Source organism: Cervus canadensis, chromosome 32 (genome assembly GCF_019320065.1).
Source record: "Cervus canadensis isolate Bull #8, Minnesota chromosome 32, ASM1932006v1, whole genome shotgun sequence".
In the NCBI taxonomy this organism is placed as follows: Eukaryota; Metazoa; Chordata; class Mammalia; order Artiodactyla; family Cervidae; genus Cervus; species Cervus canadensis.
The window spans coordinates 5,716,651-5,728,946 of record NC_057417.1 but is presented as its reverse complement, the minus strand read 5'-3'; the positions used below and the strand labels follow the sequence as shown (position 1 = coordinate 5,728,946).

The following is a 12,296-nucleotide window of genomic DNA, read 5'->3' as shown; positions in this document are numbered from 1 at the left end:
GGCTACAGTCCATGGGGTCGCAAAGAGTCAGACACGACTGAGTGCACAAGAGCACACACACACGTACACACACGGGGACTATACATCTCAAGCATCTAATTAGCAAACTTAGACAGGCGTTCTGGAGAATTAGATCAAACAAAAGTCTGAAATGACTGACCCTCATCAGCAGTAAGTCCCCTTAAAGTAGAGGCTTCGCCACTTACTCCCTAAGGGACTGATAAGCCCGCTGAGCTGCTGTTTCATTCTCCATAAAATGATCATAGGCAATATTTAACTTTATAAAGTTGTGATGCATATTCAATTAAAGAACACATGCAGCACATCTGGTGTGGTGATTGGCATATCCTATTCCCCAAATATGTGGCTGTTTCATAAAAGACGCTGCAGAAGGGACAGCAGGGGTAGGTGGGTGTAGAGTTAGAACCAACAGATTTGACAGCTGCCCATCATATTTAAGTTTCCTGTCAATGAAATACATCCTGACACTAACCATTCACCCATGTGTGTATGTATTCATCCAGGCCTTCAGTGACCAGTTACTTGTCATGTTCAAGACTCTGTGGTGTTTACTGCTGGAAACGAGACCCTCGTCAGCGGGGTAGTTCACACCACAGGGAGGCAACCACTGTGGCAGATGTGTCCTTCCCTTCCCTGCGCACACATGCCCGTCGTCTAACTCCCAAACTCCTCTTTACAAGGCCGAGCATGCTCCAGAGCAGCGGTCACAACCTTTTTGGCACCAGGGACCACTTTCACGGAAGACAATCTTTCTATGGATTGGGGTGGGAGATGGTTTCAGGATAACTCAAGCACATTAAATCTATTGTGCACTTTATTATGATTACATCAGCTCCACCTCAGATCATCATCAGATCCCAGAGGTCGGCACCCCTGCTCCAGAGTATACTCTGGGCTTGGCCACAGGACTTGCTTCGGACAGAAGGGTGTTAGCAGATGTGAATGTGACAAAGCTCGCCAACAAGGACCTATTGTATAGCACGGGGAACTCTGCTCAATATTATGAAAGAAAGTCTTAGTCGCTCAGTCATCTCTGACTCTTGGCAACACCAATAACTGTAGCCCGCCAGGCTCCTCTGTCCATGGGACTCTCCAGGCAAGAATACTGGAGTGGGTTGCCATTCCCTTCTCCAGGGGATCTTCCCAACTCAGGGGCCGATCCAGGGTCTCCTCGAATTGCAGGCAGATTCTTTACCATCTGAGCCACCAGGGAAGCCCAATCAATATTATGTAACAACCTAAAGGGAAAAGAATTCAAAAGAATAGACACGTCTGTCTGTAGAACTGAATCACTCTGCTACGCACCTGAAACTAACAGGGCATCGCGGATCCAACTACGTGCTATGCTGTGCTGCGTCGATTCAGTCGTGGCCGACTCTTTGTGACCCCATGGACTGTAGCCCTCCAGGCTCCTCTGTCCGTGGGATTCTGCAGGCCAGAATCCTGGACTGGGCAGCTGAACCCTCCTCCAGATCTTCCCAACCCAAAGCTCAAACCTAGATCTCTCGCATTGTAGGCAGATTCTTTACCTTCTGAGATAACAAGGAAGCCCATGAATACTGGAGTGGATTGCCATGCCCTCTTCTGGGGGATCTTCCCGACCCAGGAATCGAACCCATATCCCCAGGGGCTCCTGCATTGCAGGCAGGTTCTTTACCCACTGAGCCACCTGGGAAGCCCTGATGCAACTATACTCCCATATAAAATCAAGAATTTAAAAAAGAAAGCTGACACTTGCAAAGTGCCCATGCAGGTGAGTGCTTTCTCCTGTGCCTCCAACACAGTCAGGAAAAGAGCTTCTCCCAGGTAGCTGCGGCCCTTTCGGCCTGAGACCCAGAATAAACACGGGTGGAACGGAGACCGTAGAGATGATCCCTGGGCTTGCAGCAGCAGGAGGTGGCGCCACCATGGCCCAAGGCAAGCTTTCCCACTCAACCTGCGCTCCCATGAGAAACATAAATGCCAGTTGTCATGTGCTTCCAAGATGTCACAGCAATAACTGGGCAACACGGCTACAAGTCACTATGACACAGCAGAGAACAGGGCTGTTGATCTGACTGAAAGGTACCAATGCCCTAGAGAGAATCCAGAGATTCAGATGCTCTCTCATTTGGGAGTTAAATATAAAACACATTTAGGATTCTTGACAACACTGTGAGAATCTAAGGTTTAAATCTGGGAGTAGAGGGTGTAAGGCATTATACCCTTTGCTCAGGCTTACACCAACCGTACACACAAACCTCTGCCTCTTTCAACACTGTATTTGGCCACAGTGGTTGACAGACTGTCCTCCCCAGCCCTGGACAAGAGCAGCATGTTTTGGCGGGTGTGCATGCTCAGTCGCTTCAGCTGTGTCTGACTCTTTGTGATACTAGGGACTGTAGCCCACCAGGCTCCTCTGTGCATGGGATTCTTTAGGCAAGAATACTGGAGTAGGTTGCCATCTCCTACTCCAGAGGATCTTCCTGACCCAGGGATCAAATCCAAGGTTCTTACATCTCCCTCACTGACAGGCAGTTTCTTTATTTCTAGCGCCACCTGGGAAGCCCTGCATTTTCTGGAACCATCTCCAAACATAGCCTCCACCCATTCTTGAACACAGCTTCTGACCTACGCCCTGAACTTTTGTTTCCTACTCATACTTACACGTTTTTAGGGTTCACCTGCCATCTCTGCTGCTTTTGCTCTTCCTATCTCAGTGTTGGCAAGACCAAGGGGAACCAGCATGCCACTTGAGCCAGGACAGGATTTTAAAACCATGTCCTGTTGAAGCAATGAGCTATGTTGAAATCCCCAACTAAAAGTAGAGAAGGACAGAAGGAAATGCTGCTGGAGAGAGCCAGTCCAGTTAGCTGGAAGCTCCATAAATACCCTCATTCCATTAGACTGCAAGTCCATGAGGGTGGAAATGGTCTTTTTTCAGGATAGGCAGGTAAAGGGCGGATTGTAGTGGAAACCCATGGGATTTCTGCTAACTCTTCCCTGTATAGTGATCACCTCTCTTTCATCTCCCCATAGGAAAATAGGAGGAGCTGTCGTGTTAGGACAACATGTAACCCCACCCTTTATTCACTCCTGAGGGGTCCAGGAGGGAATCTTTGACCCAAAATCCATCAGGAATCCTTCCTCTGGAATTTGAAATTTAGAATTTGGAAAAGAGAGACTGGGACTTATTACAGCCTAGTTATGTGATGTTCTAGAAATATATATGATGCTCTAGAAACAGTGACGGACAGGGGAGCCTGGTGTGCCGTAGTCCACGGGCTCTCAAAGAGTCGGACACTTAGCGTGACTGTGTTCAGAGACTTTGCAACTGAACAACAACTGCTCTAGAGCAGAGCTTTCCCCTTAATCATGATACTATAAACGTGTGAAAGGGAAAGTTGCTCAGTTGTGTCCGACTCTGTGTGACCCCATGGACTGTAGTTCACCAGGCTCCTCTGTCCATGAGATTCTCCAGGCAAGAATACTGGAGTGGGTTGCCATGTCCTCCTCCAGGGGATCTTCCTGACCCAAGGATTGAACTTGGGTCCCTTGTGTTGCAGGCAGATTCTTTACTGTATGCTTGGGGTCAGAGAATTCTGTGTTTTGAGATTTTGTGGGAGGGCTGTCCTGGGCATTGAAAGATGTTTGCCAGCACCCCTCACCTCTGGCCTCTACCCACCAGATGTTGGTATCAAATAACCTCCTTGTCAGGACAATCAAAAATATCTCCAGATGCAGCCAAATATCCCCAGGTGATGAAATCCCTGCCCTGCACTGATAACCACTCCTTCAGAGAGAGGACCCATGAATTCCAGCTGCTGAAGCCCCAGGGCTGCCCTGGTTCCTGTTTTTCCCTCTGAACTTATTTGCTCAACTCTTTCCTAAATTAACTGAGATAGACACTTCTGCATCCTTAAAATAAACTTTTAATTGACTTAGTTGTCCGTAATTGGTTTCCATTATAAGCAACCTAAAGGACCATGGTACCATGTGGTTAGTACTCAGTGAATACTTGTAGTAAGCTAAGTCATTACCCAAAGATCCACTAGAAAGCCAGTTAGGAAGCAGAGAGTGTGAGGGTCTCAAGTGCCCTGGAAGTAGGGGAAGTCAACCAAAGTCTTACCATCACCCACAAACTGGAGCAGGGCCAGGTCAATCTGCCTCTTCCACGGCGAACCCTTCTGGAGGGCGATCCCATAACCAGTGGTAGCAAAGATGTACCCACTCCCAATGGTCACCAGCTTGCAGCCTTCGTCCCTCCCAGCCTTGTAATTCAAGACAGCAGCGTCGTAGATGAAAGCGTCCAGTTTCCTGCAACGACAAGAAGCCAGGGAGTCAAGGCGATGGCGAGGTACCATCTTGGGGCCCATTGTCCGAGGCCCGATCCAGCATCGCACACTTCCCTATGACCCAGGAGATGATGACTCATGACTGCTCCGTCCCATCATCATAAAAGGATCTATTTTTAATGAGGAGATAAAAGCCAAAAGCTTTTCTCCCCGAGTTACAAGAGGCAGCTAAATAAAGACATGAAGACTCCTTATGCCCAAGTGAGTAAACAGTCAAGTTTGCTGGTTTGCTAAGTGTTAGCCCTCAGCGCTCCCAACAGTGTAGAACGGTGGCCTATTTAGAGAGGTTTGCATTGGAATAAAACAAACCATTAACGGACAGGAGAGAATTTGGTGGCTGCATGTGGGAAGCAGAGAGAGACTAAACAGGAATGATGTCCCTTCCTGCCCAAAGAGACATGTTTACTATTCATTTCTATTACAAAAATAATTACATCATAATTTTTAGAAGCCCAAATAATGTAGAAAATATTAAGAGTACAGTTGAAATTAAAACTGCCTATAATTCTATAACTCAGAGGCAACCTCTGTTAATGCATTCATGAACAAACTTCTGAATTTTGTATGCATTTGTATACACACACACACATATACACACCTTTGAAAACAGGGGCTGGTAACTTCTTTTGTAAAGACACTATGATAAATAGTTTAGGCTTAGTCTCTGATCAACTACTCAACTCTGCTGCTCTAGCATGTGATAGGCTGAACTGTGCCTCCTCAAAATTCAAATGTTGAAGTCCTAAGCCCCAGCATCTCTGAATATGAGCTTATTTGGAGATGGGGTCATTGCAGACGTGATTAGTTAAGGCGAGGTCATACTGGAGTAAGGGGGGCTCCTAACCCAATACCACGGGTGTCCTGATAAAAAGAAGGGATTTGGAGAGAACGAACGTATAGTTGCCAGGGGGAAGACTGGGGAGAAGGGATAGTTAGAGACTTTGGAATGTGTATGTACACACTGCTCTATTGTAAGTGAATCGCCAGCAAGGACCGACAGCACAGCACAGGGAACTCTGCTCGATGCTATGTGGCAGCCTGGAGGGGAGGGGAGTTTGGGGGAGAATGTGTGCTAGAGGTTCAGTTGTGTTGGACTTTTTTGCAACCCCGTGGACTGTAGCCTACCAGGCTCCTCTGTCCACAGGATTTCCCAGGAAAGAACACTGGAGTGGGTTGTCATTCCCTTCTCCAGGGGCTCTTCCCAATGCAGGGATGGAACCCTGCATTGAGGGCGGATTCTTTACCATCTGAGCCACCAGGGGAGAATAGATATGTGTACATGTATGGCTGAGTCCCTGGCTACACACCTGAAAGTATTATAATACTGTTAATCGGTTAGACCCCAGTACAAAATAAAAAGTTTTAAAAAAGTAAAAAGAAGGAATTTGGACACATGTGCTCACAGGGAGGCTGTCGTGGGAAGGCTGGAGTTATGCTGCCACAAGTCTAGGAACCACCAGAGGCCAGAAGACCCTTCTCCTGGTGCCTTCAGAGGGTGCACAGCCCTATGGACAACCTTGATCAAGGCCTTCCAGCCTCCAGAAACATGAGACAAAAAAGTTCCTATTGCTTAAGCTTCTCAGTTTGTGATGCTTTGTTATCACAGTCCTAGGGAACTATACACAGTCTGAGAGCAGCTATTGATAACATGTAAATGAAGGAGTTCCACTCTGTCCCAATAAAAGGTTATTTACACAAAATAGCCTGGCCCATGGGACATTAGTTTGCCAACACCGTTTCAATTTTCAAAATATAATGATGCCATGCAAACCATTTTACCAATGGCTTTCTTTTCTCATTTCATCCCACACAAAGTGAATGTGCTTCTATGTCAATAAACAGAGCACTCTTTTAAATTTTTTGGTACATTTATTTTTATTGAGGTATAACTTATACAAAATAAAGCGCTAGATAAATTTTTACATACGTGTACATCCTTGAAATCATCACACAGATCAAGATAGAAAACAACATCACCATCATCTCAAAAGTTCCGTTCGCCTTTCCCAGTCAGCACCCTCCAAAAAGCAAGCATCCGGTAATCCTCTCAAAGATATTGTTGCCGCTGTTTAGTTGCTAAGTCATGTATGACTCTTTCCGACCCCATGGACTGCAGCACGCCAGGCTCCTCTGTCCTCCACTGTCTCCTGCAGATTACTCAAATTTACCTCCATTGAGTCTATGGCCATTTCATCCTCTGCCGGCCTCTCCTTTTGCCTTTGATCTTCCCCAGCATCAGGGTCTTTTCCAATGAGTTGGCTCTTCGCATCAGGTGGCCAGAGTATTGGAGCTTCAGCACCAATCCTTCCAATGAATATTCAGGGTTGATTTTCTTTAGGATGGACTGGTTTGATCTCCTTGCTATCCAAGGACTCTCAAGAGTCTTCTCCAGCACCACAGTTAAAAGCATCGATTCTTTGGTATCCAGCCCTCTTTATGGACCAACTCTCACATCTGTACATGACTACTGGAAAAACCATACCTTGACCACATGTACCTTTGTTGGCCAAGTGATGTCTCTGCTTTTTAATACCCTGTCTAGATTTTGTTGTGGACCACATTTTGTCAGAACTTTTCACTGTGGAAGGACTGATGTTGAAGCTGAAACTCCAATATTTTGGCCAACTGATGTGAAGAACTGACTCATTTGAAAAGACCCTGATGCTAGGAAAGATTGAGGGCAGGAGGAGAAGGGGACAACAGAGGATGAGATGGTTGGATGGCATCATCGACTCAATGGACATGAGTTTGGGTAAACTCTGGGAGTTGGTGATAGACAGGGAGGTCTGGCACACTGTGGTCTGTGGGGTCGCAAAGAGTTGGACACGACTGAATGACTGGACTGAACTGAACTGAACTTCACTGTGACCCATCCATCTTGGGTGGCCCTTCAAGGCATGGTTTATGGCTTCATTGAGTTACACAGCCCCTTCACCATGCCAAGGCTGTAATTCATGAAGGGGTTCAAAGACATGGCTGTGGCTAATTCATGACCTACATATCTATTAGTGGGCATATATATCATTTCTTATTTTTTAAGTTATTTAAGAAGGCTGAAATGATCAATCACCCTTGAAAACAGAGATGGAAGTATAAACTCTACAGTAATAAGAAAAGTCAGTTGACGAGTGCTCAACTTCCTGACACTTTTTCGGCTTTACTGCCCTTTTCTCCTTAACAAGAAGACATAAAACAGTGAAGCAAAGAAAAATGAAAGTGGCAGGGAGAGCATGTAAAATGCTGCATCCTTCCAGAGACAACTGCTGAAGGGCTCCCTGTGGGAACAAAACTATTTGGAAGGTTTACAGCTACATTCTTCATTTTAATTTTTTTGTTTCTTTAATGGCTAGAGATGAGGCCAGACTACAGGACGTGTCTCACCAACAGACTCTGAAGCTTTCATCTCAGGGCTGTAGGGTTGGAGACTCAGTTTTATACTCTGAGACTATAAAAGGGCTTCAGATGATCCAAGTGGAAGAGTGGGAAAAAGTGGGCATCGTCAACGGTGATGATGAACACAGCTGACAAACCAAGAGGAAACAGCCTTTTTGGAGAGCCAGCAATGCTACTGTGGTTCAGTCGCTCAGTTGTGTCTGATTCTTTGTGACGCTATGGACTGCAGCACGCCAGGCTTCCCTGTCCACCGTCTTCCAGAGTTTTCTCAAACTCATGTACATTGAGTTAATGATGTCATCCAACCATCTCATCCTCTGTTGCCCCCTTCTCCTCCTGCCCTCAATCTTTCCCAGCATCAGAGTCTTTTCTAACGAGTTGGCTTCTCCCATCAGGTGGCCAGAGTATTGGAGCTTCAGCTTCAGCTTCAGCATCAGTTCTTCTGATGAATATTCAGGGTTGATTTCCTTTAGGATTGACTGGTTTGATCTCCTTGCAGTCCAAGGGACTCTCAAGAGTTCGCCAACACCACAGTTTGAAAGCATCAGTTCTTCACTGCTCAGCCTTCTTTATGGTCCAGAACGTGGACCATATGGTCCAACTCTCACATCTGTACATGGCTACTGGGAAAACCATAGCTTTGACTATATGGACCTTTGTCAGAAAAGTAATGTCTCTGCTTTTTAATATGCTATCTAGTTCTGTCATGGCTTTTCTTCCAAGGAGCATGTGTGTTTTAATTTCATGGCTGCAGTCACCATCTGCAGTGATTTTGGAGCCCAAGAAAATAAAGTCTGCTACTGTTTCCCCATCTGTTTGCCATGAATTGATGGAACAAGATGCCATGATCTTAGTTTTCTGAAAGTTGAGATTTAGGCCAACTTTTTCACTCTCCTCTTTCACCTTCATCAGGAGGCTCTTTAGTTCCTCTTTACTCTCTGCCATAAGGGTGGTGTCATCTGTGTATCTGAGGTTATTGATATTTCTCCCGGTAATCTTGATTCCAGCTTGTCCTTCATCCAACCCAGCATATCACATGATGTACTCTGCATAGAAGTTAAATAAGCAGGGTGACAATATACAGCCTTGATGTACTCGTTTCCCAATTTTGAACCAGTCTATTTTCCATGTCCAGTCCTAATTGTTACTTCTTGACCTGCATACAGGTTTCTCTGAGACCCATGGACGTTGCGGGGGTGGGGAGGGGGTAGTTGCTAAAGGTTGATTTGTGCATGATGGCAGGAGGGCGTGTGACAGGAGCCACGGAGGAGCAGATGGAAGGGATCTGTGTTCATTCTCTGCATCTGGATGACAGCAGCACCTCAGGAAAGTCACTGCTTTCTTTTGCATTGCTGGTTTCTCACCTGTGAGATGTGGTTGTCATCGTGGTCCTGTGGAACTGTGGAATTCTACAATTCTGCAAGCTGAGTCATCTTCTGTCACTCTGAATAGGGAAACTGAGACTTAGGATAACGTGTGTCCTGGGGTCTTTGGGACAAATGGATGGCATGTGTCCTCTTAATGAAGTTGGAGTAGTTGCAACTCCAGTGCTTTATATTACCATGGGGATGCTAAGAACCTGGGTTTTATTGAAACTTTCTAAGACTCACCCATCTCTCTGACCTCAATTCCTCGAAAAGCAAACAAAAATAAACGCCTCGGTGTGTACAAGGGTATTTATCTATTAAGGCCATTTGTTGATATTCATGGGGTGAAAGTCCCCCCCATCCTGCTAACCCACCACATGCTGATACATTTCTGGAATGGAAATTAAATCTGTACCTGGCACCCGTATGAGGGCTGTCCAACAGCAGTTTAAATTCGTATTTTATGGAGAGGCACAGATTTCTGCAAATCATTATCATATTTCATGACAGGTCTTGAGCTGAGCAAAAAACAGCTGGATAAGCCCAAAGAAAAAGGGGAAGTTTACTTGGAAAATGAAGCTTGCAAAAGCAAGATGTCATCAAGTCAGAGGGAGGAAAACTGCAAAAGACACAGTTAATTCTGAGCAAAGCAATCACACGTTGGCACATCTGGGTGGACTGGCACTGGTACTCTTAGAGAAGTCTGGCCAGGAAGATTCTCTGTGGTCTCAGGGCCACGTCTGAACCAAATGAGGACAACACGTGAAGGAAACCACGGGGTTATGTGACTTTGATTTCTGTCCCTCACGGAGGATTCTAGACAGCTGGAGTCTAAATGCATTGGTCACAGAAACCTGCATGTTCAAAAACATCTTAGGGCTTACACAGTACCCACGGATGGACACTGCCATTGTTTGCACAATGCTTCACAAAGGTGCACTGTATTTTACATGCATTGTCCCAGTGGGGCCTCACAGATGCCCAGTAGGGACATTTATTATTATTATTTATTTTATTTTCTTGTGTTGTTTATGAACAGATGAGATTTTTAGAGGCTAAGGAATTGTAGTGCTGGAGAGAACCTGAGAGTCCCCTGGACAGTAAGGAGATCAAACCAGTCAATTCCAAGGGAAATCAACCCTGAATATTCACTGGAAGGACTGATGCTGAAGCTGAACCTCCAATATTTTGGACACCTGATGGGAAGAGCTGACTCATTGGGAAAGACCCTGATGCTGGGGAAGATTGAAGACAGGAGAAGGGTGCAGCAGAGGATGAGATGGTTGGATAGCATCACTGATTTAATGGACATGAACCTGGATGAACTCCGGGAGATGGTGAGGGACAGGGAGGCCTGGCATACCACAGTTCATGGGGTCACAAAGAGCAGGACACGACTTAGTGACTGAGCAACAACAAAAGGCTGCCGGAAGCTCCCCAGCAGTATTTCCGAACTTTGTACAGGAAGTTCTCTACAAAGGAACCTTCAAGTTACAAACTTTCAAAGATGCTAACGTGCATTCCATCAATGTTAAGCATGAGTGAAATCACAGCTTACCTTCCATCTCCTATTGCTGAATATCCTTCAGCTCTACCAGCTCCCACCTTCTTTCCCTCAGTGACTCTGCTTGCCTGTTCGCTCCACGCCAGCCCCTGTATGCCAGTTATTGTCCTGGACTACTGTACTTTTCAAGGTACTGTACTATAACATTAAAAATGCTTTCTCTATTTTTGTGCTTGTTTTTTAATGTATTATTTGCATGAATAGTATTATAAACCTATTATAGTACAGTACAATACAGCTGACTGTGTTAGTTGGGCGCCTAAGCTAACTCTGTTGGACTTAGGAGCAAATTGGACTTATGAACGCACTCTTGGAATGGAACTCATTTGTATGTAGGGGACTTACTGCGCACACACTGTCTATAGCGGCACTGTCCAGGAGAACTTTCTACAGGGATGGAAATACTCCATGTCTGTGCTATGACTATCGAGCACTTCACATGCGGTTAGTGCAACTGAGGACCCGAGCTGCCCATTTTATTTCATTTCATTAAATCAGATTCCGGTATAAACGGCCACACGTGGTCGGGGGTTACTGAAGCGGCCCCCAGTGGGCGGGGGAGGCGGAGCCCTGGCCTCCCCTGGCTCCGACTCAGAGACCGTGCCTTTGATCTCCTTCCCACTGAAGGAAAAATGTTCCCATTGTTAAAAAGAAAAGATGTAAGACTCGCTGACGTCCTCCGGCTCCGGCTTTGTGGTCAAAGCCTTTGAACAAGGCCCCTGTGCTTCTCAGCCTCCTTCTTCTCCCTGTAAAGCGGGGCAGACACCAGTTGCCCTCCAAAGGCCACTGGGAATAAAGGGAGGTTACGTAAGCAGATGTGTGTGCAGCGCCTGGCATAGAACAAATGCTCAACACACACCGATGGATCCCTCTGCATTTGATTTTCCAGCAGAGGGGCTTAACAACGTCCATGCATCATGCAGGACAAACCCGGTCCTGAATACTTTATAGACATTATCTCATTTCACTTACTTCTTCTAACTGAGCAAAGTTGGACACACGCCTGCCGTCCCCGTGGAACGAGGAAACGGGGGCCCCGAGAGGTAAAGTGAGGGACGTGGCAGGCCAGCTTATGTAAGTGTCAGACGGCACTTGGGCTTAACACAGCCTGATGACAGAGGCCACGGACAGAACCACTGGGACACGTTATCCATAGCCCTGTGGAGTGAATGGAAGCAGCTCTGTCTCTTACTTATGAAATTCAGGCTAGGGGTTCCAGCTCGACGTGAAGCCCACCGTGATGAAAAAAGGGAAAGGATCAGACTGGAGCCGTCAGGGTTTTAAAAGATTTTCTGGGTTGTTCAGTTTCACCTGTCTCTTTCCCAGGAGATGCTCGGCTGTGTGAGGTCTGGAGTCACCGACAGAGGAGACATCTCTTGCCCCCAACACATCTTAACCCTCCTTGTTTGGGAGATGTTTAGGCATAGCTTCTTGTTGAGGGTGGAGCATCAGAAAGAGAAGCCCAACTGAGACCAAAAGTGCTAGGGGGACTGGAACTGCGATGGTGGGTGAGAGAGAGGCATGTTAGGCTGCAGTGTGGTAACTGGCAGTTCTGGGAATGAAACAACATGGACATTAGAGGCGGGCACTGGAGGAAGAACCCCTCAGAACTCAGAG

The 12,296-nt window shown here is 46.4% G+C and overlaps 1 protein-coding gene across 2 annotated transcripts in view; it reads right to left on the bottom strand.

Moving 5' to 3' along the window:
• Nucleotides 1–12,296, bottom strand: part of GRIN2A (glutamate ionotropic receptor NMDA type subunit 2A) — a 436,975-nt gene that overhangs the window by 45,046 nt on the left and 379,633 nt on the right. For both annotated transcript variants that reach the window (XM_043456415.1, XM_043456416.1), the window contains one exon: nucleotides 4,130–4,317. In XM_043456415.1, the coding sequence (XP_043312350.1) occupies nucleotides 4,130–4,317 (188 nt within the window). The remainder of the gene's footprint in view (nucleotides 1–4,129; nucleotides 4,318–12,296) is intronic.